This window comes from Belonocnema kinseyi, chromosome 8 (genome assembly GCF_010883055.1).
Source record: "Belonocnema kinseyi isolate 2016_QV_RU_SX_M_011 chromosome 8, B_treatae_v1, whole genome shotgun sequence".
Lineage (NCBI taxonomy): Eukaryota > Metazoa > Arthropoda > Insecta > Hymenoptera > Cynipidae > Belonocnema > Belonocnema kinseyi.
In genome coordinates this window covers 42,746,485-42,769,452 of record NC_046664.1, presented here as the reverse complement: position 1 = coordinate 42,769,452, position 22,968 = coordinate 42,746,485, and the positions used below count along the sequence as shown (strand labels likewise).

General features: G+C 27.7%; 1 protein-coding gene and 1 non-coding gene across 4 annotated transcripts in view; one reads left to right on the top strand and one right to left on the bottom strand.

Moving 5' to 3' along the window:
• LOC117178914 (protein-tyrosine sulfotransferase) overlaps positions 1-22,968 on the top strand; it is a 221,753-nt gene that overhangs the window by 178,741 nt on the left and 20,044 nt on the right. For all 3 annotated transcript variants that reach the window (XM_033370462.1, XM_033370463.1, XM_033370464.1), the window contains 2 exons: positions 17,242-17,375; positions 17,782-17,890. In XM_033370462.1, the coding sequence (XP_033226353.1) occupies positions 17,242-17,375; positions 17,782-17,890 (243 nt within the window). The remainder of the gene's footprint in view (positions 1-17,241; positions 17,376-17,781; positions 17,891-22,968) is intronic.
• Trnae-cuc lies at positions 20,490-20,561 on the bottom strand. Its single transcript has one exon. It is a non-coding gene; the product is annotated as a tRNA-Glu (tRNA).

Genomic DNA, 22,968 nt, shown 5'->3' with positions numbered 1-22,968 from the left:
AATTTTGGTTATTTTCAGACTGAAAATTTTACTTTTTTCTAGAGAATTCGTCTGTTTGGATTGAAAATTCATCTCTTTTGTCAGAAATTCGTTCCTTTTCTTTTGGTCAACAATGCAATTATTTGGTTAAAAATGCATCTGTTTGGTCGAAAATTTGACCGCTTTCCTTGAAAGTTCAACTATTTGGTTGTAAATACTAGTTTTTAGGTGATATTATTTTTAACATTCCACTATTTTGTTAGAAAATCATCTTATTTGTTCGGAAATTCAACTTCTTTCTTGAAAATTCGCCTTTAGATTGAAAACCTTCTTTGATAGAAAATGTCTGGATTGACAATTCAGCTGTCTTCTAAAAAATTTGACTTTTTTGCTTGACAGTGTGAATATTTTGTTGTAAATTTGTTTTTTCTGAAATTAATTTGTTTGGTTGGAAATTCAACTAAATGGTTGATCTTATTTTTTGGTTGAAAATTAATCTTTTTTGGGTTAAAAGTCAACTTTTTACTAAAAAATTCGACTATCCAGCTTTACAGCTCAACTATTTCCTTAAAAATCTCTTTCGGTATAAATTTGATATTTTTGTTAAAAATTCCTCTGTTTTTGTAAAAAAAAAATTAAAAATGTTAAGCTGTGCAGTCTGGTAATAAGATTTAAATGGAACATATTTGAAATCAGTAAATAGGAACAGAAACGATAAAAGTAAAGTCCTGAAAAGTTCTTTCACTCGTTGAGAGACGAATAGTCGCCGATACGTTCACTATCCTGATTTTTCCTCCATTTTTCATAGACGGCTTTCAATCCAACTTTCGTTCCTGAAATCCATTCGAATTTCAAGAGCTATTTAAGAAAATGTGTAGAAATGCTCAATTAAAATATTTCAATGCTTCGCGTTGGGTTCAAGTACTTTTGAAAAGAATTAAAAACTAAAAGAGGAGGAAAAGGAGCTTGAAAAATTGTATGAATGTAGCACTGCATAATAAATCTTCCCTAATTAAGAGAAAACAAGATTAACGAGTATGCATTTGAATGAATTGAAGTCAATATTTAAAGATCCTAAATTATTATTGCATTATTAAATTCAGAGCAAAAATAGCGTGATTCCTTTTGTAATTGCTTAATTATAAAATTTAAATATATGCTTCAATTTAAAATTCTATGAAATATATTTAATAATCGTGAATTGAAATAAATACTAGAACAGCTTTATCAGCTTTCATTCAATTTTAATTTAGTTTCAACTTAAATTTTCATTCATTTTCAATTATAAGTTTAGTTTTAATTTTAATAGGATATTTCTAAATAAAATTCTAGAAACAAGTGTTAGCCGACATGTTTAAGTTGTAATATTTATAGTTTACGGTACAATTATTCTGATGTTTTCGGTAAGAATAGGGGGAGCTGGAAAAGTGGTGATGATATATTAAACCAAAACTCAAGGTTTCAATTCTATATCTTCCAATTTGATAAATTTTCAAATGTAAAGTACAAAAATTGCAGAGCTTCTAATTTTAAAGCATAAAACTTGCGTAATTTTTAATTGAGAATATTCAAAGTAAAAACTGTTTAATTTTAACGATTTGAAATTTTTAATTCCTTAATTTCACAGAATTACAATTGAAACCTTTTCAATTTAAAAAGTTTTTAAAGAAAAATTCTTCAATATGGATCGTTCTGAAGAACAAAAGTGAATTTTTAAATTATAATCTTCCAAATTGAAGAAATTTTAAATGTAAATCAACAAAATCACACAATTTTAACTCGTAAACCGAAAAACTTACATGATTTAAATTGTACATTTTCAAAACTAAAAGCTCTTTAATTTGAAAGATGGGCTTATAATTATAATTTATTCATTTATGAATAAACTAATTTACAGCTGATACCTGCACAGTTTTAAAGATGTATGAATAAAAATTCCTAAATTATCATAATTTTCAAAATCAAATGTCAAGTTTTCAATTCTAAATCTTCCTAATTAAAAATATTTTGACTGAAAGGCATACAAATTACATCATTTTTAATTATATAGCATCAACATTTTAACGATTTATATGTAAAAGTTCGAACATTTTTAATCTTTACAATGGAAAACTATTCGATTTAAAGGATAGCATTCAATCAAAATTACAGAATTTTTGATGTTATAACTTAAAATTTGCATAACTTTTTATTGTAAATTTTCAAAATTTGTAACTCGTGAATCTTAAAGAACGAAACTTTAAAGTTGTGCAAATTTTTAAGATTTACAATTGGAAATTCTTTAATTTTAAAAATGTATAAGTGAAATCCGATAGATCGTTTTCTTTTACAAAATGAAATATTTTAAATTATCAACATATAATTAAATACCTCAGTTTTCGTCTGTCCAATTAAAGAATATAATTAATTAGCACCCTTGGCTAATATAATAAAATTCCCAGTGGTATGTCTACAAAAATAATATTGTTTTAAGGGTTTTGTAGCTCTGGTCTACATACACTGAACTTCTTTCCAAATAGGGGAAGTGTGCAGAAATGAGAGGAAGTGAGGAGAATTGAAAGGAAGGAAGGTAGGGAAATTGAGGAGAAATGAGAGTATGGAAAGTAGAGGAAGGGAGGAAATATAGTGGGAGGTAAATTAGAGGAATTGAGAGGAAAATTAGGAGAGGCTAATTGTACAATGAAGAGGGATAGGAAAGCAAGCGAAAATTAGGGTAGGGAAAGTGAGTAGAGGGTTATTAGGGGAAATTACGATAGGAGATGGAAAAGTAAGCGGAAATGAGTGGAGAGGATGTAGGGAAAATTAGGGAGGGTAAGTACGAGAAGCGAGTGTAACTGAGGGAAAGTAGGGGAAATTATTAGAAATTTGATGAGTAGAGTAAGGGATGTGTATGCTGTGGAAGGAAAGTAGGGCATGTGGCGTGGTAGCTTGCGAAGCTAGAATAGGGAGTATTAGAGGAGAAAGAAGTTGAACCAAGTAGAGGGGAAGTAAGAGAAATCATGACAGGGAAAATAGGGGAAATTGTCGGAGAACTAGGGGAAATTAAGCGTAGTAGGGAAAATAAGGGGATGGGGAGTAGGTGAAGTGTGTGTGAAGATGAAAAAGTAGGGGAATTTATTATAAGTGAGGGTTAGTGGAGTAAGAGGTTTAAGTGCCGTGGAAGGGAATTAGAGGAGAAAGAAGTTGAAAAAAGTAAAGTTGAAGTAAGAGAAATGAGGGTAGCGGAACTAGCAGAAATGTGGAGAAATTGTGGGAGAATGAGAGAAAATTAAACGGAGTAGACGAAGTGATGAAAATGAGTGGTGGGAAAGTAGTAGAAATTAGGAAGGTATGTAGGAGAAATGAGTGTAAATGAGAAGAAGTAGGGAAAGTTATTAAAATGAAATGTAAGTGTTGAAAGGGAAGTGAGTGCTGGGTAAGGGACATAGGAGAAGGGGATTGTTAGCTGGTGAATCGAGCAGTAGAGGAATTAGAGGAGGCAGAAGTTAAAGAAGGGGTGGCAAAACTTGAAGTGAGTGAATGGCGAAGGGAAGCAAGAGGAACAGGATCGGGAAAAAATGAGAGAAGAAGGTTTTTACGACTCAGTTAACGTCTCAATAGGCTACGAAGCTTTTTTGTAGAGGCGCGCGGCGCCTGCTTTAGCTATTTTTTTTTTTTAATTGAAATTTGGAAGGTTAAATATGCTCATATACAATTTTATTATGTATTTTATACCGATAACTAAATTATTTTTGTTCAGTCTCTAAAATTGAAGCTTCCTTCTCTAGAGAATGATCGAAGGAATTAGTTTAAGTTACTTTTCGTGAAGAATGGTTCAGTTCTATATTTTTCTGAGGTGGTCTGGCAATTCGGTAAAAGTTTTAAACCGATCCACTTTGAAAGGAAGCTTAAACCGATCGTTTTGTTTTCTTTCTCTCTACTAGACAGACTATTAGCGTAGTCACTCGACTACGAAGTCGAGTCCCCAACTTAAAAACACACAAGCTCACGAAAAATCTACACTTTCCGTGAAAAAAGGTGTAACAAATTGGAAACTTGAGACAGAAACAGTCGCAGAAATCACCCTATAGTCCACTTCCACGAAACTTTTCTAGAAACGAAGACGGTTCGCATCGAGAAATAACTGCCATGTTTTTAAACACAAAATCTTGTCGTATTTTAGCAATAATAGAATAAAATAGTTAAAAGTAAACGCCGGAAATTTTTAACGTAGACTGAGAGTTTTGTTCAATTTTTCAGTAACAAACTTTATGGTTTTATAATAAAGTTTAGTTTTAATTTTAACAGCAGCACATTATTAAAATGGCCCTAGCGGTCAAAAATGACTATAGAAATAGTGGTGGAATAAAAAAGCCAATATAGCCAGAAAGCGTTTATTTATAAAAGCACTGCTCCTGATGTTAAAGACGAAAATCAAATCTTGCCAATTCAATTTCTTGCCAGAATTACTTTAAAGTGAGAGATTATATTTAAGTGTGACCTAACCATTTCATGAGCATTCTGGCATTAAATTTAATTTCTAAGATTTTTCTTCTTTAGTTTAAAAAAAAGTATGCCAAACTTCACAGTCTTTCGCCTACTAGCCTATCTCCCCCTTTTTTTAAAAATGATTTTTTTCAGTTTTCAAGCAACTTCCCCCTTTTTCTCTTCTTTTTTTGTTTAAATTTGAACTGAATCTATAGTAATTAATAGGAAAATCCAACTACTTTTAGTTAAGATGTATTCTTTTTGGTTAAAATTCAATTATTTTTGTTTGAAAAATCGACTATTTAGTTAAATATTCAAATATTTTCTTAAAAATGTATTGATTGTATTAAAAAGTCAACTACTTGCTAAACCATTCAACTTTTTAACTTCACAGCTCAACTGTTATATTTGTTGGCAATAAAATTTATCTTCTTTTGTTGTAAAGTTAATAGTTACCAAAAAATAACTTTATTCATATGCCCGAAAAAAATTAAGAAAAACTGAGATTGGAAGGTTTCTATTATGTAATTTGTTCATCATCAAACAATTAAATTATACATTTTTTGATTAAGGTTTGTTTAAATGTTTAATTTTAAAAGTTGAAAATCAAAATAGTTCAATTTTGGCACTTTAATGATATAATTAATTTGCAGTCTAGTTTTAATGACTTCAAAAGGAAAAATCTTCCAATTTAACTATTTAAACATTTCAATATGTTGTAAATACTAGAGGCATTCGGTGAAAAATTCGGAATTGAAATTAAAATAAAATTTTGTATGAAAAATAATAGAGAATCTTTCTAAAAATTGTTGAAATATACCCCGTAAGAATTCTAAAAAAAAAGTTGTGCTTATGTCATTACAATATCAAATGCCAAATAAAATGCCGAAATTTTTACTTAATAGAGATAATTCTATTAGATTCTATAAAAATTGCAAAAATCTCTGGAAAATATAGTACAAGCAATTCCCAAAGATTTTCTAAATATGTTTTATGAATTTTTTAAAAATATGATTAAATTCTGGGGAAATTTTGTAAGATGCACTTGAAAGAAATTTTTGGTTTTAATCTTCGCGGATTACTTATCAAAGAAAATTCTAGATAAACTAACTGGAAATACCGAAGAAAATACCAAACAAGTACCCGCAGAATTTTCATGCAAGATTCGAAAAAATTTCTGCACGGAATTTCTTAAAAATTTTCAGATTTTTTGTAATATAATTTGAAATTCCGCATTTCAACATTTTTTCAAGAAGTTCTAAGTAATCTACTTATATTTTCCTCATAGTCTTTCTTCGGAAACACTTCTACAATTTTCCTCGTAAATTCTGTATACATTTTTTGAATATTCCCATCAAATCGACGGAATATATGGAATTCTCCTTTTTTGAGAATTTCATACAAATTCTAAATTTTTCAACTTTACGGGGAACTTCCTGAAAAAAATGTTACTCGAATATTTTTGGTTTAATTTACAAAAAATTTCAATGAATAAATTCCAAGAAAATATAAGAACATTTCTCTTTCATAGACTCTCGAGAATTTGATGTGACTTTGTTTTGGAAAAAGTCCCTATATTTCTTAAAAATACATTTAAAAGTTTCGCAACAATTTGAGAAAATGTGTTCCATATAAAATACCTGAAAAATCTAAACCTGCGTTTTGTAATTAAAAATTATTTCGTAATATTAAAACCGAGCTAAATTTTCTTTTTTTGTCCCGCGTTCTGCTATTTATTAAAAATTATTTCTTTAAACACATTTTTACATCATTTTTCATTTTTTTCATTAAACATTTTATTTCTAAAATAATTCCCAGGGTGCCAAATAAAAATTTGAAATTTTTAATTTTATAAATGTTTTGCCCTAAATTTATTATTTTTATTGAAAAATTACTGTCATCGATTTTCTTCTATTTAACAAAAATTGTTTTGAGGTTCGGATAGACCGTTTTAGGTTTGAAAATGAGTTTTCTTGGTTTTCGATTTATCAAAAATATTATTTAAAGACTAAAAAAATCTTTTACCCTTAGCATGTTTTCCTTATTTATTAGGGAATAAGTACTACATTTTATAAAACAAAACAAAAATCGAAATTACAAACTTATTTTCTGACCAAAAATGTCCTAATGAAACCTCCAAACATTTTTTTTAATAAAAGAAATTTGATAACAGTCATTTCTACCTAAGGGTAGTAATTTAGGGGGTATAATGTGTGCAAAATTCACATTTTTCGCGGGCAGCCTTATAATCTTAATGAAAATTCCAAAGCAGTCCTAGATAAACTAATAAGGAATCTTATCTAATATGAGCTCTGATTTTGTAATAAAGTACGTGATGAAACTCCTGAAATAAATGTAAAAGTAGGAACGTCTAGTTAAATAAAATCCATTGCAAGAATTTCATCTTTTTATCGATTTTAATCCCTGTCTCTAACTGATATAGAAAATATTCGCTTAATCGACAATTAAAAATGGATTTCAGAGCAGATAATCCTTCATAATATATCGGCAGCATTTTATTTGATGTCATGACGAATTGGAATTATCCGTGATATTCCCGCCAGACGGATGATCGATGAAAAGTATGAGAACCTACTTAGCGAAATGAAAAGTCACTTGCTTATAAAGGCGTCTTTCAGTTGAAACGACGACGAACCCTATTGAAAATCCCTATTGAGAAAAGTTCTACCCTTTTCTTGTACTTTTTAACCTAACATTGAATTCCCCTATCTCTCAAGAATTCTATTTTTTAAATTATTAAAAAAAAATTAATTTGGAGACAGCTTTCTACTTCAATTTATCTTCTTCACTCTTTACTCAAATGTGTCCCCTAAGGGCTTATATGACCTCCGCTTATTAGAATATTACGACCTACATACTTATATTTTTATGATAGCACAATTTTGGACGTACTGTCGATCGAATGTGAGAGAGCAAGCAAGCGAGAGCGCGCCCGCGTCTCAATTTACTTACTATTAGGGGACTGTCATAGAGGTTGGGACACTGTATAGAGTGGACATCGCCTTTTCTCAATTTCTTTGCACTGTTACTACCTGTTAGTACTCTCATTTTTTAATATGACTATTGATACTAATATGCGACAGTAACAGCTCGTAACACCAGTGAGAAAAACGCTTTGTATCAACCTATACAGTGTCCCAACTTGTACGACACTCCCCATACACACCCCGACACTCCTTTCTCTTCTTCTACCTGAATTGTGCCATTTTTACACATCCTTTCTTTCATTCTTTGCCATTGGCTCCTCTAGCCCCCTCCTTCTCCTTGATTCACTCATCACCCAATCCATCCTACCCTAGAATCTTTACCACATTCTGTTCCAAGCTTCCTTTTTCTTCCATTTCTCTCCTACATTCTTCCCGTACATAATCCCATATTTTCTCTTCCCATTCTTTATAGTTTACTCCAGTCCCCTCTCCTATATCTCTAGTTCTAATGAACTATCTCCTTTCTTCTGCCCATCTCGTTAATTCTAACGCCCTCCTACTTCTTTCCTTCACCTCCTTCAAACACTTTTTCGCTAACTCTCCTCCCTTTCCATCCATCAGATTCATTTCCCCTTTGCGTTTCTTCTCTGACTTTATATACACACTATTATTGGTATCTTATTTTGAAAATGTGGACCAAATCCAGAATTAATAATTTATAGCATTACTTGATTAAAATAGGATTGTGTTTGCCGATCATTTTTTAAACCTGATCTGAAAGGAAAAAAATACTAATTTTCTAAAGACAAAAGATACACGCCCAGATTTTTTGCAAAGTGTATATCACTTCTCCTCCGAGTGTTTTGTCTGGGACAATTTTGCTTTTTATTCTATGTCTACATTCCTCGGGTCGGGGATAAAAAAAGAACAAGGGATGGCAAAACAAAACCCTGCACACAACGTGCGAACGGAAGAGAAACGAGTTTCTGCCGCGTTCATCCTTTCCACGGCATAAATCGCTGGTCGCATTTCACGCGCAGTTTCTCTACTCTCGAGCAAAAAAAATAATAATAATAAAAGTCCTGGTTCCTGGCCCAGTGTCAAGAAATGCTAATTGTAAAATATTTTTGCCAGCTTTTTCATCATCTGCTAGAATCACACGGACCATTTATTTAATTATTTTGGTGGCTAATTGCGAGTAAAACTCTTGGAGCTGAAGTTTCTCGTTGGTCGTAACTTCAACCAAAATGCGAAAAGGACATTTTTTACTCATTCCATTCAAATAAATTCTATTTTACAGGCAGGGTAGCCTCAGGTTAGGGAAAAGCTGTAAATCAGGGAATTTTGTTAGTCAGGAAAAATCATGGATTCAAAAGAGCATTTAAGTAACTATCAAGAATAAATCTGGGCTACCATAAAGTCACTTTTAGACAATCTTTTTTCTCAAATCACTTTTTAAAGTTAAAGTCAACTATCGTCACTTTTCTTTCGATAACTTAACCCTTCGTATGACCACTATTGAATTTAGGTCTGTATCTATTTCGGAATTTTCTTGATTTCCTTTGAAATCTCTTAGGGTATTTTCAAAGATTCCAAGGAATTTTCAATAGCTTTAAAAATTTGCAATGGATCTCAAAAGATTTAAAAATATTTACGATATTTTAGCGTATTTTAAAATATTCCAAGGAATTTTTAATAGATAACAATATTTCGAATGGATTTAAAGGATTTGAAATATTTTAGGGTATTTTTTGAAATTCTGATGAATTTTCAAAAGTTTGAAAAAATGCCAAATGATTGCAGTAAATTCGAATAGATTTTAAATATTTTTGGGTATTTTAAATGATTTCAATGATTTTTTCATAGCTTTCAATCATTTGAAGGGATTTCAAAGAATTAAAAAAATTTTAGGGTATTTGAAATAATTTATAGGAATTTTAAAAAACTGTAACTGTCATTACAACTGTAATTTTAAATACCGTAGGTTATTTTGAATGGGTTTCAATCATTTGAAGTGATTTTAAAGCATTTGAAGTATTTTAGGGTATTTTTTAAAGTTCCAATGAATTTTTAAGACTTAAAATTTACAAAATGTCAAGAGATTGCAATAAATTTGAAAGGATTTTTAATATTTTAGGGCATTTTGAAAATAACACGGAACATTTAATATATTTAAATAATTTGAAGGGAATTCAAACAATTTTAAAGATTTTAGGGTATTCGAAATAATTTTTAGGACTTTTAAAGAACTGTAAGTTTAATTGTAAGTGTAATTTTAAATAGCATATGTTATTTTTAATGAATTTCAATAATTTGATGTTATTTTAAAGAATTTTAAGTATTTGATGGTATTTTTTTAATTCCAATGAATTTTCAAGAATTAATATTTACTAAATGCCAAGGGATTTCAATACATTTGAAAGGATTTAAAATAATTTAGGGTGTTTTAAATACAACATGGAATTTTTAATATAATTATATTTTATTTGAAGGAATTTCAAAAAAAATTTACGTTTCAGGAAATTTTAAAGAATCTAAAGGAATTTTCAGGATTTTAAACAAATTTAAAGGGATTTCAAAATATGTGAAAGGATTTGAAATACTTTAGAGTATTTTAAAAGATTTCAAGGAACTTTTAATAGATTTCAGTAATTTTAAGCGATTTTAAAGAATTTTAAAGATTTTAGGGTATTTGCAATAATTTATACAATTTTCAAGAACTGAAAAAAATCTCAAGAGATTTTTCAATATTTTATAGTGTTTAAACTATCTTACGTTATTTTTAATAGATTTCAATCATTTAAAGTTTTTCTAGAGAATTTCTAGTATTTCAGGCTATTTTTTAAATTTCCAATGAATTTTCAATAGATTTTTAAAGAATTTAAAATACTTTAGGGTATTCTAAATACCACCCGGAATTTTTAATATGTTCAAATTATTTGCAGGGATTTAAAATAGTTATAAAGATTGAAGGGTATTTTTTTAAACTTTAAAGAATTTTCAAGAATTTGAAAAAATTTACTTTAATTATTTTAGGGTGGCATTTTTAATATATTAAAATAATTTAGGTCAAGGAATTTTCAACAAGTGTAAAAAATTGCAATGGATTTCAAAAGTTCTTAAAGGATTTGAAATTTCTTAAGTGTTTTTTAAATAGATTTTAATAATTTGACGTGATTAAAAACGATTGGAAACATTGTAGGGTATTTTTCAAGATTAGAAGGAATCTTTAAAAGTTTTGTAAATAACCTCAAGGAATTTTAAAAGATTTGAAAGGATTTAAAATTATTCAAACTATTTTTTTAGTTCCAAGGAATTTTCAAGAGCGTCTAGATATGTAAAGTGATTTCAAAAGTTTTTAAAGGTTTTAAAATATATTGGAGCGTTTCAAAAGATTTCAAAGATTTTTCAATTTATTTAGTTATGTAATTTAATGGGATTTCAAAGGATTTGAAATATTTTAGGGTGTTTTTAAATATATTTTCAATCATTTCCAAGAGCTTTAAAATAAGTGATTTTAAAATATTTGAAAAATTTTGCAATATTTTAAGGAATCTTAGAAAATTGTAAAGAGTTTTTATTTGATTTCAATCGTGTAAAGATATTTAAAAATATTTGGAACATTTGAGGTTATTTTAAAAGGTTCCAAGCCATTTTCATGAGCATTACAAAATTTGAAGGATTTTATTGACATTGACAAATTAAGAATAAATTCTAGCGGTGGTAAGAATTTAACAATATTTACAAGTATTTTAAGTGATTTATTAAAGCTTTTAAGATATTTTAATAACATTATCAAGATATTAAGAAATATCTTTAGATTTTGTAATATTTTACGGGACTTCCTAAGGGTTTAAAGATTTGAAGTGATTTTCCAATATTTTTCGCAATTAATTTCAAGTACTTTAAGTGTTTTCAATTTTAAGCTTTCCAATTTAAATTATTAAATTTAAAAAGTTCCAATCTGGAATCATTCATATTTTAAGGATTTCAATTAAAACTTTTTTTTAGCTTTAAACGCTTGCGATTAGATTTAAATATTAAATTATTTGCACTTGTAACAAATGTAAAAAGGTAACTATGAATGTGCAATAATTCATCCAAAGTGACTTCTTGTATATCCAAAGATATTTAAAAAATAAATAAATAAAAAGTTTTCTTCTCGAAACTTTATTTCTATGAACGAAGATACAATTGCTGAAATTGAAATTGTTCATCTTCAGTTGTCAGTCAGGACAGGAAGTTTACTGCACCCAAGAATGGCTTTTCAGTAGTAATACCCCGTTTTGAACAGCCGGCTTGACATATCTGCGTACATTTCTCCTTTCTCTGGAGAAATATTTTCTTGGTTTCGAATGAAAGCGAATAGATTATAAGTATGTTTTCATGGCCAACATATTTTTATAAACATTTTTCTTTTATATATGTATATATATATATATTTATTAGGTTAGCTTTAGGTCAGGGAAAACCTTGTAATTTGGAAAACTCATGGAATTTAATGGTCAGAAAAAGTGAAAACTTGGTCAGGGAAAAGTTAAGGAGTTTTGAAAATGAAGTTTGTGGCCACCCTGATATATTAATCTTGTTAGTCATTTATTTCCCTTGTAATTATTTATCTTTTTTTCAGTTGCTTTCTGCTGGAAATTATTTTGTAGTTAAAATTTGTATTGTATGATAGAAAATTCAACAATTTCGTTCAAAAGACATAGTTTTTATTCAAAATTTAACTTTTTTGGCTGAAAAATCGTTATTCGTTGATAATTCGACTTTTGTCTTCGAAAATTGAACTTCTGCGTTAAAAGCTGAACTACTTTGGTCTAAATTTTTCTTTTTCTTTAGGATTCTCGTTATTTTAGTAGAAAATTTATCTCTTTGGTTGAAAATGTAACTGTTTTGTATAAAATTCGTCTTTTTAATTGAAAATTTGTCCTTTTTGGGTAAAAGTTGAATACTTTTGTTAGAAATTAATCTTTTGGTTAAAAATTTAACTACTTTACAAAAAAATCATCTTTTAGCTTGAAAGTTCAAAAAAATTTATCAACTGTTTTTTCTTTCTTGACTGAAAGATATTCATTAAAAATTCTTTTCTTTGCTTAATAATTCAACTGCTTTATAGAAAATTCGTCTTTTTGGTTAAATTACGAACAACTTTATTAGAAATTCATTAATTTTGTTACTGCAAATTTTAATTTTTCAATTTTGGTTGCATTTTTTTGGTTGAAAATTAGCCTTTTTTTGTAAAATATTAATCTTCTTGATTAAAATTTCGCTTTCTTGATTGAGAATTCATCTTTGTATCTTGAAAAGTCAACTATTTGATTACAAATTTCAGCTGGCTTGTTGAAGATTGAACTATTTTGTTAAAAATTAGTTTGTTTTTTTAAACTAAAAATTCAGCTTTTCTCGTTGTAAATTCAACTGTTTTTGTTTGGAGTTCAGTCTTTTTTGTAGGTTTAAAATTTATTAATTTGCGTAAAAATAAAACTATTTTGTTAGAAATTTGATTATTTTCTTAAGAATTCCTTTTTTCGAAAATTCATCTATTTTTTCAAATTTTGTACTTTTGGATTGAACAATCCTTTTTAGTTGCAAAATCATATTTTTTAGTTGACATAAATAATATGGACATATTTCAATTTTATTCTGAAATTTTATTATTTTCTTCTGTTTATAAAAGATTCTATAAAGTGTTGAAAGCTTAAAATGATGATCTTTGGATATTAATGATCAGGGAAAATGATAAGTTAGTCAAGGTTAATCAGGTAAAATTCAGGGAATTTTGTTAATCAAGTTTTTTCGCCGCCCTGATTTATTTGAGCTATAAATTATCTGAATTACATAAAAGTGTGTAATGAAATTGTTTTATGGAGCTAACAATATTATTTATCAGATAAGCTTTCTAAAATCAAGTCTTTTGTTTGTTTATATCAAGAGGAATTCCATTCATGTGCCTATTCATCCCTGATGATAGGACTAAACGTCCTTATCGTAGTCAAACAGCTGTAGGTGTGATATGCTTGCAGTAATTAACTGAATATATTATACTCACTTTATCTGCAGTTAAAGCGATTAGAGAGAATTTATTTTAAAAATATAAAATTTAGAATGCAAATTTCGAGTTTATTATTCAGAAATGCAGGATTTCCAATATTTTGTTAAATTTTTTTTAAAGATTATTTTCAATTATCATTAATTGTACTCGTGAATTCACGTCTCTGTTTTTATTTTCTAACAATAAAAATATAAAGAATCTGAAATTTCACTGGCAAACAAATTTTTAAAAATTCGGTTTGAACAGCTTTTGAAACATGGATTAATCATTTCAAATTAACAGCCTTTGAAATTTCTAAACATATATTGAATTTTTTTGAAATGAAAACGTTTCAAATCAAAAAATTTTTAATGAGATGAACTTTTGATTCATCCCCATATTATTTTGAACTAAAGAATATCGAATTTAAATGATGTCAGATTAAAATCTCGAAAATTTCAAAATGTTAAAATTAAATATTCTTCGGTTAAACCCGGGTGAAAATTTAAGACGGGGACTGGCCAGTCTATGGCTGGAGAGCCCGGCTTTAAGTCGGGAGCTAGCCGGGGTTTCTGGTCGGAATCCGACCAGCATCGTCACGTTGCGCTGGCCAGCTTCCGGCCATGGAGCATGGCCGGGAGCTGGCCAGGGATTTCGACCGTGGCCCGGACAAGATTAATTGCTGCTTTACTAAATTTAAATAATTCGTGTTTCAATTGTATGAAGAGCATCTGTCACTGAGTTAGGGGATCAATTTGATTCTTTTTTACTGTAGAATTGGAGCATATTAATATATAAAATGCCACACGCCTAGCACATAGGCAACATTAACTGTTTTCACGTAGTCTTTTTAGAGACAAAAAAGATTTTAAAAATAAATATTAAATGACTGCGAGTATTTTGACTTTAAATATTAATAATCCTGTTTAGAGTAAATACATATATTACATTTTTAAACATTATATTACAAATAAAATTTCTAATGCTACGGGGTATCGATCGAACCTACATATATCTATACCTAAATCTAACGCCTAGCAGTCGGGAGTGTTAACCACTGCTCTAAACCGACAAGTTGAAACTCGTTGAAAAAGCCATCCTCATAAGCTACAGTTCAGAAAAGTTAAAGTACGAACTTTTATGTACTCTTTTTCTAATTATTTATTATTATGCGGCGTTATGCAAATATAAAATACACAAACTTTTAATAGGAATATCAGTAAAATACTTTTTTAAATAAATAATTTAAATCGATTACAATTTTTCTTCGCGTGATATTTTATTTTTTCCCGTTTTAGACTATTTTACAACTTTTTACAATGACAGGAGATGTAATTTTTTATGAACATTTAAAATTTTCAACGACGGGACTCAGAAATTCAATCTTGAGCGTTGAAAATTTCTTAATGATAAAAGTTTTTTGACTTTCGTGTAAGGTTTGGTTTTGGGTGTTTTATACTATTTTACAACGTTTAAGATTGATATCAAATTAAATTTTTTTCTGAACATTTGCAATTTTTCATAAAGATGGAACTTAGAATTTTTTTCTTAAAAAAAACATTTCGAATTTCAAAAAATTGTCTTAAAATTTTTGTCACAAAATGCATGGTTTGAAAGTTTGAAGTCATGAAACCTTAAAATTTGTAGAGTGAAAAAGATATTCACCCAATATATTTTCACGCGTGGAACATCCATGCGGGTATACGCATCCATTTTGTAATGAAATCAAAGAAATTAATTAAGTTATAAACAAAGTTCAACAATTTTATTATTGCCAATCAGCGCTCGGCCAGCTACCGACTGAAGATACGATCACACGATATGTCCGATCAGAGCCCAGTCAGCCCCTGACTGGGGTTTTGACATAAATTTTGTCCTGCGAGTCCCCGACCAGCGCACGGCTAGGCTCTTAAAAAACAAACATAGCCCGGCCAGTCCCCGACCAGATACCTTGTTGTACCAGGGCTAACCCGGGCTATTTCCATACGGGAAATGTTGTAAATTAAATCATCTAAAATGCAAAGGAATTCATATTGTATTATTTCCAATTAAAAGCTTTTAGAATTAAGTACCTAAAAATTAAAAACCTTTGAATTTAACTAATATAGGATTCTAAACGATTTCAATTTAACAAATTAAAATTCAAAAATAAATTAAATGTTTCAAAAGTCAAATCTTCGGAAATTCCAGAATTTTTAATTATTATTACTTTAAAAAGTTATAATTATTTATTAAACTTGATTTCAAAAATTTTCTTAGATAGAAATATTAACTCACCTTTATTTTCACCCTTCAAAAAGAAAAAAATTCAATTATAAACCTTTAAAATTGAATTATTCTTAGAAAAAACGTTAAAAATAACAAGTAATTTTAAATCGAAATCATAAGACACGAATAAATTTCTATGTATATTGATAAATAATTTAAGGGTTATTCACTACAAAATTTAGTTGTACACCTGTTTCTGAATCCTTTGTATTATTTTGTAAAATTTGTAATTCTTGTACATTCTTTTATATTCTTTAATATTCTTTCGAAGAACTTTAATGAATTCCGTTTTATGCAACTGAATTCTTGGATTCTTCTATTTACTGTACATATTTAGTTAAACTGTATATGCTATCTGTTAATTTTTTTAATTCAATTGAAATATTATGAATTAAACTGAATTTTTAGAATTTGTTGAATTATTTTCTATTCTTTTGAATTCTTTCATATTCTTTTGAATGCCATGTATTACATTATTTTATATCGCTTTGAATTGTGAGTTTATAATTTTGAATTCTTTTGAATTCTATTTAATTGTTTTAATTGTTAGTATTTTTGTGGCGAATCTCAGTAAATTCAGATGTATTCTTCAATTCTTCTATGTGCTATGCATACACTGAAACCCTTCAATAGCCCTATCTTCTATAGCCCTTCCGAGAATTGACGCCGCGCCGCAGGTAGGTGTAACAGGAGCTGCCCGGAGTGAGCGAGTTCTTCGGATGTTACTCAGGCGAGCACTCAGGCTTGAACAAACAAAAACGGAGCGGGCTAAAATGAGTTGGTTCCCACCCACCGTCAGCCCCAAAATCGGCGCTATAGAAGAGTTTCACTTTATGTAGTTAAACGTACCTTGGAACTAGTTGAATTCTTTTCAATTCAATTGAAATATTCTAAACTCAATTGAATTTTTAGAATATATTGAATTCCTTTGCATTGTTTTGAATTATTTTTCGTTCTTTTGAATTCGTTGTACTTTTTTGTATTATTTTGAATTATAAAAAGGCATGGAAGTAAAAGAAGTTAGAGAAGTATGCCTTGAGAGAAAAATATGGCGGAAAATAGTTCATAAAAAGTGTGTCAGTGAAGTTGATGACGCCTGAAACAAAAGATCTTGAATAATAATGGGCCCAAGTGGGTAACCTTACATGACGACTTTGTGAGGATCTTTCCTTCCTCACATTACTCTCTTCCCCACCGAGTGAGTCACGCCTACCCCTAAAGGGAAATGGCTTAATTGGTTAATAAAAAAACAATAATAATGTTGTATTACTTTGAATTCTTGTTATTTATTTTTAAATGTTAGCATTCTTTTCAAAGAGAATTTCAATAAATTCAGTTGCATTATTTAATTCTTCTATTCACTATACATATTTAGTTAAACTGGCTTTAAAATAAGTTACATTTTTTGGAATTCTTAAAAATTCTCTTGATTTAAAAAAATCTTAATTCGTAGGATTTATTCTGAAATTCAGTCGTCATAGATCCAACTTGTGAGTTAACCCCTGATTTTCAATATACTTGATGAGCGATTTTTTTATTTTACAGAAATATGTGGTTGGTTCTCGCGACCAGAAAGCGTATCCCTACGATAGGTATATGCCTCTAATTTTTATTGGAGGAATGCCTCGATCAGGAACGACTTTGATGCGTGCCATGTTGGACGCACATCCAGAAGTGAGGTAAGATGTAAAAAGAAAAGCCCAACATTAAAAAAAAAAACTTTTTTCTTTTGTAAATGAAAATTCTAAATAAGGAAACTAAACTTTTACATAATTAGATCATTTTTTTTCCGAACAATTTAAGCTATGAACAAATATATACTTTTTGGATATAAAAGCCAAATTGTTAATTTCGAAGACTCCTATTTTTTTTTAATTTAGTATAAGGCGATCCAAAAAATTATGAAGTGCCGTTACTTACAATGAATTTTTTTTTAAACTGAGTATTCTTAATATTTTCGTAGATTCTTAAATCTCCGGGAATTATCCTATATTCTAAAAGAATATTCAATATCTCTCGTAATATAACCATTGCGGTAATTTTTAATGCTCAAATTAATTTTTTAATTTTCTATAATATTTCCAGATGTGGTCAAGAGACAAGGGTAATCCCGAGAATATTGCAGATGAGAACACAATGGTATAAATCTGAAAGAGAAAGTTTACGTCTTGAGGAAGCTGGACTTTCAAAAGAGGTACTTATAAAAAGTCGAGAAGTTTTTTATATTAATTTAAGATTTCTTCAGTAAGCAATAACAGAGATGTCAAAAAAAATCAAATTTTTAAATTGATCTATTTAAGACAACAAAATACTTGTAATTTTCAACAACTGAAGGTTGTCGCAGCAGAACATACTAAGGTGAATTTTCAACCACATGGACGAATTTTCAAACAAAAAAGTTCAAACTTAAATAAAAAACAGTTGCTTTTTTAACCAAATAATTAACTTTTGTAGAACACAGGTGAATTTCAAACAAAAATAAAGATCAATTTTCAACTTAAAAAGATTAATTTTGAATTAAAAAGATTAAATATTTAGAAAAAAAAATATTTAATTTTCATCTAAATAATTTAGTTATGTATTTTACTTTCATTTTTAACAACAAAAAGTTTAATTTTCAATTCAAAAGGACGAATTTTCAACAAAAAAAATTGATTTATCACCGAAAAAAGTTTAACCTTTAACCAAAGATGAATTTTCAATCCAAACATACCATTCTTGAATTCTCAACAAAATATTAATATTTTTGACTAATTATTGGAATTTTCTAGGTACAAAAATCAATTTTCAACCAAATAGTTAAATTTTTAAACAAAAAAATATTAAATATAAACTAAAAATAGTTGAATTTTTGACAAAATCATTAGATTCTCAACACATTGGTTGAATTTTTAGCTAAATAGTTGAATTTTCTAGCTAGAAAGATTAATTCTCAACCAAAAAGGAAAATTTTCTACCAAGAAGATTAATTTTCTACCAAATAAGATGAATTTTCAATTGAAAAAAAATCAATTTCCAACCAAAAATGAAACAGATAGATTTTTGGTTAAAAAACTTAATTTTAAGCAAAAAAACAAACAATTTTTAACCAAATATTCAGTTTTTAAATCGAAGACTATAATTTTTAACAAAATAATTAAGTTCTAAACACAATAGTTGAATTTTTAATCAAAGAATATTAATTTTGTATAAAAAAAGAAGAATTTTCAACAAAAGACATGCATTTTCAACTAAAATGATGAATCTACAACGGAAGAAAATAAATTTTTAACAAATTAGTTTAAAAGACTTTTCTGGAACTGATAAAACCAAAGATCCTTTATTCAACGAAATGATTTTTTAAGAAAGTGTTTCAAATTTGAGCCAAGTAGCCAAATTGAGGAAAAAGCAATTTTCAACAAGAAACATTTTCCGTAGCAAAGTGGTTCAACTTTCAACCATGTAATTGAATTTTTAGCAAAAAATATGAATCCTCAATGAATAATGTAATAGTAGATATTTGAATAAAAAAATAGTTTTTTCAATAAAATATTCCAATTCTCAACCAGAGAAGATTTATTTTCAACCAAATAGTTACATTTTTTACCAAAGAAATAAAATTGTCGCCAAAAGAGATGAATTTTCAATCCAAAAAGATAAACTTTTAAAAAAATATCTAAGCTTTCAACAACAAAATTTCAGTTGAATTTTAAACTCTAGAATATGGATTCTAAACAAAAAGTTACTTTTATACCAAAGCAATTTAATTTTTAACCCAAAAAGAAGTATTTGTAACATATCAGTTGAATATTCGCCCAAAAAGGATGACTTTTAAACAAAACTGTTTAATTTTCCAAGATATTAAACCAACATATAGAAGTACAAGGAAAAGAAATTACTAACAAAAATATTTTCAGAGTGGCGGATAACTTCATTTTTAAAATTCTCTAATTTCCGCTGACCAGTTTTTTCTTTTCTCTGACTATTAATATTTATAGACCAGAATTATTTTTAACTTGTAACGTTTTTAACATAGAATCTTTTATATCTTTTGTCTTTTTTTTTAATCTTTTGGAGTCATGGCGTCCAAAGATGCCGTTTTCCGCTATTTTTTGGAGTTTTTCGTTTTTATAATGTTTTTTCAATAAAATTTTGTTTCTCATTTACATCTGAGAACAAATGTGGGACTATCCAGTTTAATGAAAATGTCTAGTAATTGAAAAATATGTTGGCTTGAAAAGGGACCAGATTGTGTCCGAAACGTTGCCAATTTTTTCAAAATACGAGGTTTTCTACTTTATTCAAATAACCTTTCCTTCCGGAGACTTTTTTATACATAGAATCTTTTATGCTCGGAATAAAACAATAGGAGATTAAAAGTTAAAAAATTCAAATTTGTTAGCCTTGGAAGTTATTTATTTCTATAAAATTGTTCTGACTTTAGTAATTTTTTTGTATAATCCCTGACTTTCCACACTAAGTGGCCACGGCATTTATAAAAGCTACCATCTTGGTTGAATAACATCTTTTCTAAGTTTTAAAAAATATATATTTAATTTTCATCATTTGAAATCATAATATTAATTTTCGCATAATTTAAAATTCAAACATTGTTACGATATTGACTTAAAATTCATATTTGAATTATTTCTGATTAATATCTTAGTATTCATTACTCAATGCTTACAAACAAGTTTAAAATTATCATTACATAATTATTATTAGTTATTATTATCATCATAATTATCTATCAATTATTATTATCAAACATAATTTTCATTTTATTTATTTTCAAAAAATAATTTCTAAAAAAATTCCGATACCGGGAATCGAACCCGAGCCTCCTGGGTGAGAGCCAGGTATCCTAGCCACTAGACCATATCGGACTTGTCGTTATTTCCCCAAAGTGAGTATTTGCATTTTAAAACTATTAAGGAAGATAATTCATGATAAATGATAGAATAAATGTAATTATCACTCAGAATTTCAATAATTACAAAATCATGCCTTTCAAATAAAAAGAAATTAAAATTTTTGTCTGCTAAAACTTCAAAAATATTAAGAAAATAATATAGTTTTTATTTCAAGGAACCATCCGTCCGGATTCTGCCCTTTTTTGGCAGTATGGAATTTTTGAGTATTTAGATAATAGAAAAAAAAACATATTGCCTGAGTATAATCTACTGATATTCTTAAAAAGAAATAAAAAATATTTTTTTAATTTCATGTTTTAATGAGTATTCTTCTTATTTTTGTATGTGACAAACCGAATTTTCTGGTATAAAAAGATAGCTAAATTGAGGATTCTGTAAACAAAATATGGTAAATCCATTTTTTGAAGAAGAAAAAATTAGTTACGCTTGCAGGGTGGTAGTTATCTTAATTATATATTTTAATTATGATATCATTCAGTTCACAATATGTAATTTGAAGCTCTTTCATAAAAAAATTTTCCATTTTAGGTTTTTTATTTTTGAGCTTAAATTTTTAATTTAAAGAATTTTAAAATGCAGTCCTGAAGACTTAAACGAGTAAAAAATGAAAGCGTTGGAAGTTGAGAATTTTGTATAAGAACCATTTTTATTTCATTAACTGCAAATAAAATATTTTCAAAATGGATCTGTACTTTAAGTATTAAAAATTGCATAATAATTGATTCGTTAAAAAAATTCTGAATCCGTTTAAAATTTAAGAACTTTCATATTTTAACGTTAAAAATTGAAATGTTTCAATTCAAAAGTCTTAGTTATTAAAAAAATGTAAACATCAGGTTGAAACCTCATAAAATTTTTTCAACTTAAAAATAACTTCATAATTATATATTCGTAATTAAGGAATTTCATTAAATTTGAAATATTCCTTCCGTATAAAATAATTCATTTTTAACGCAACCATTTTTCAATTTAATTATTTAATATCGAGCAATATTTGACTTTTCATTTAAAACGATTAAATTAAAACCAAATATTTAAAAGCATACAAATTGAAACTGAATTATTTGACATGGAAAACCCTAAATCGTTAAAATTTGGAAGAAATTTTAAACTCTGAATGTTACAATTTTAATTGTTATTCTCAACAGAATTTTTCTATTTAAGTGAAATTGTTAATTTTTTATATATAAATAACTATTGAACACTTATTATTTGTTGAAATAATTGGAGTAATTTTAAGAAATATTTAGAAGTTTTGAAAAGGTTCAAGATTAATGTAAAACATTTAAAATTATTTCGAATAATTTAGAAGCTTTTTTTAAGCAGGGCTTCAAAAGAATCAAAGAAAATTTTCTTGAGATTCCTGGGAAAATTGAAAATAATTTTTCATTCCAAAAAATTATTTTAAGAGAATATTTAAAAAGATTTAAAAAGATTTCCAAAATTGTCAAAACCAATATGGAAGAGTTAAAGGAATTTTTTTTTAATTTGCAGGATTTTCTAAAAATCGCAGGAAAAATTCGATTTCTTTAAAAAATATTTAGAAGTTCGGAAAAAATTTCAAAAATAATTTTAAGTTTGAAAAATGTAAAACAATGTATAGATTCCGCAAGATTTTGAAATAAAATTTTGAAACTTTTCAAAGGTGTTTAAATTATTTAAGATGAAAATAATTTAAGAATGGCTCAGTTTTAAAAAATTTAATTTTTTCATTTTTAATGTTTCTAGCTTAAGGTTGCTCAAACTTATATAATTTTGAAAATTTTAGAGTTCATTGATAGATTCTTTAATTTATAAAGCATTGGAAATTATAATGTAGGTATATATTTTTAGAATTGAATTTGAATTTTTGAATTCTACATAATTTATAAAAGTACTTCCATTGTATATATTTGTATTTTTATTAAACATTTGAGTACAAATTTTTTGAATTAAAAGCTTTTAAGTTCAATTTTAAGAGTTTAAAAATCAAGAGTTGCATTTTGAGTGCTTTAATTTGTAGTTTATTTTTTATTGCCTCAAATGGAAAAATGTTTAGCTTTAAAATTCGAATTTTTAGGTTTTATTGAGCGTGAAAAATGTTTGCGAACCGGGGAAAAAACTGGGAAATGGCCGGGAATTTTTATCGTCGATTAAAACGGTCACCCTGCGCCTGGTTTTAACATTTTCAGGACTTGAGAAACATTATTATTGACATTTAGTTTTTAAAATAAATTCCATCCCATTAAAATCTGGATATACAAATTTTTCTACCGTTCGAATATATAAATTTAAAATCGTTTTGTACCAAACCATTTAATATTCTATAAAAGTTCTATAAATTCAATCTGATAGTTTCAATAATTCGATAATATTGGAT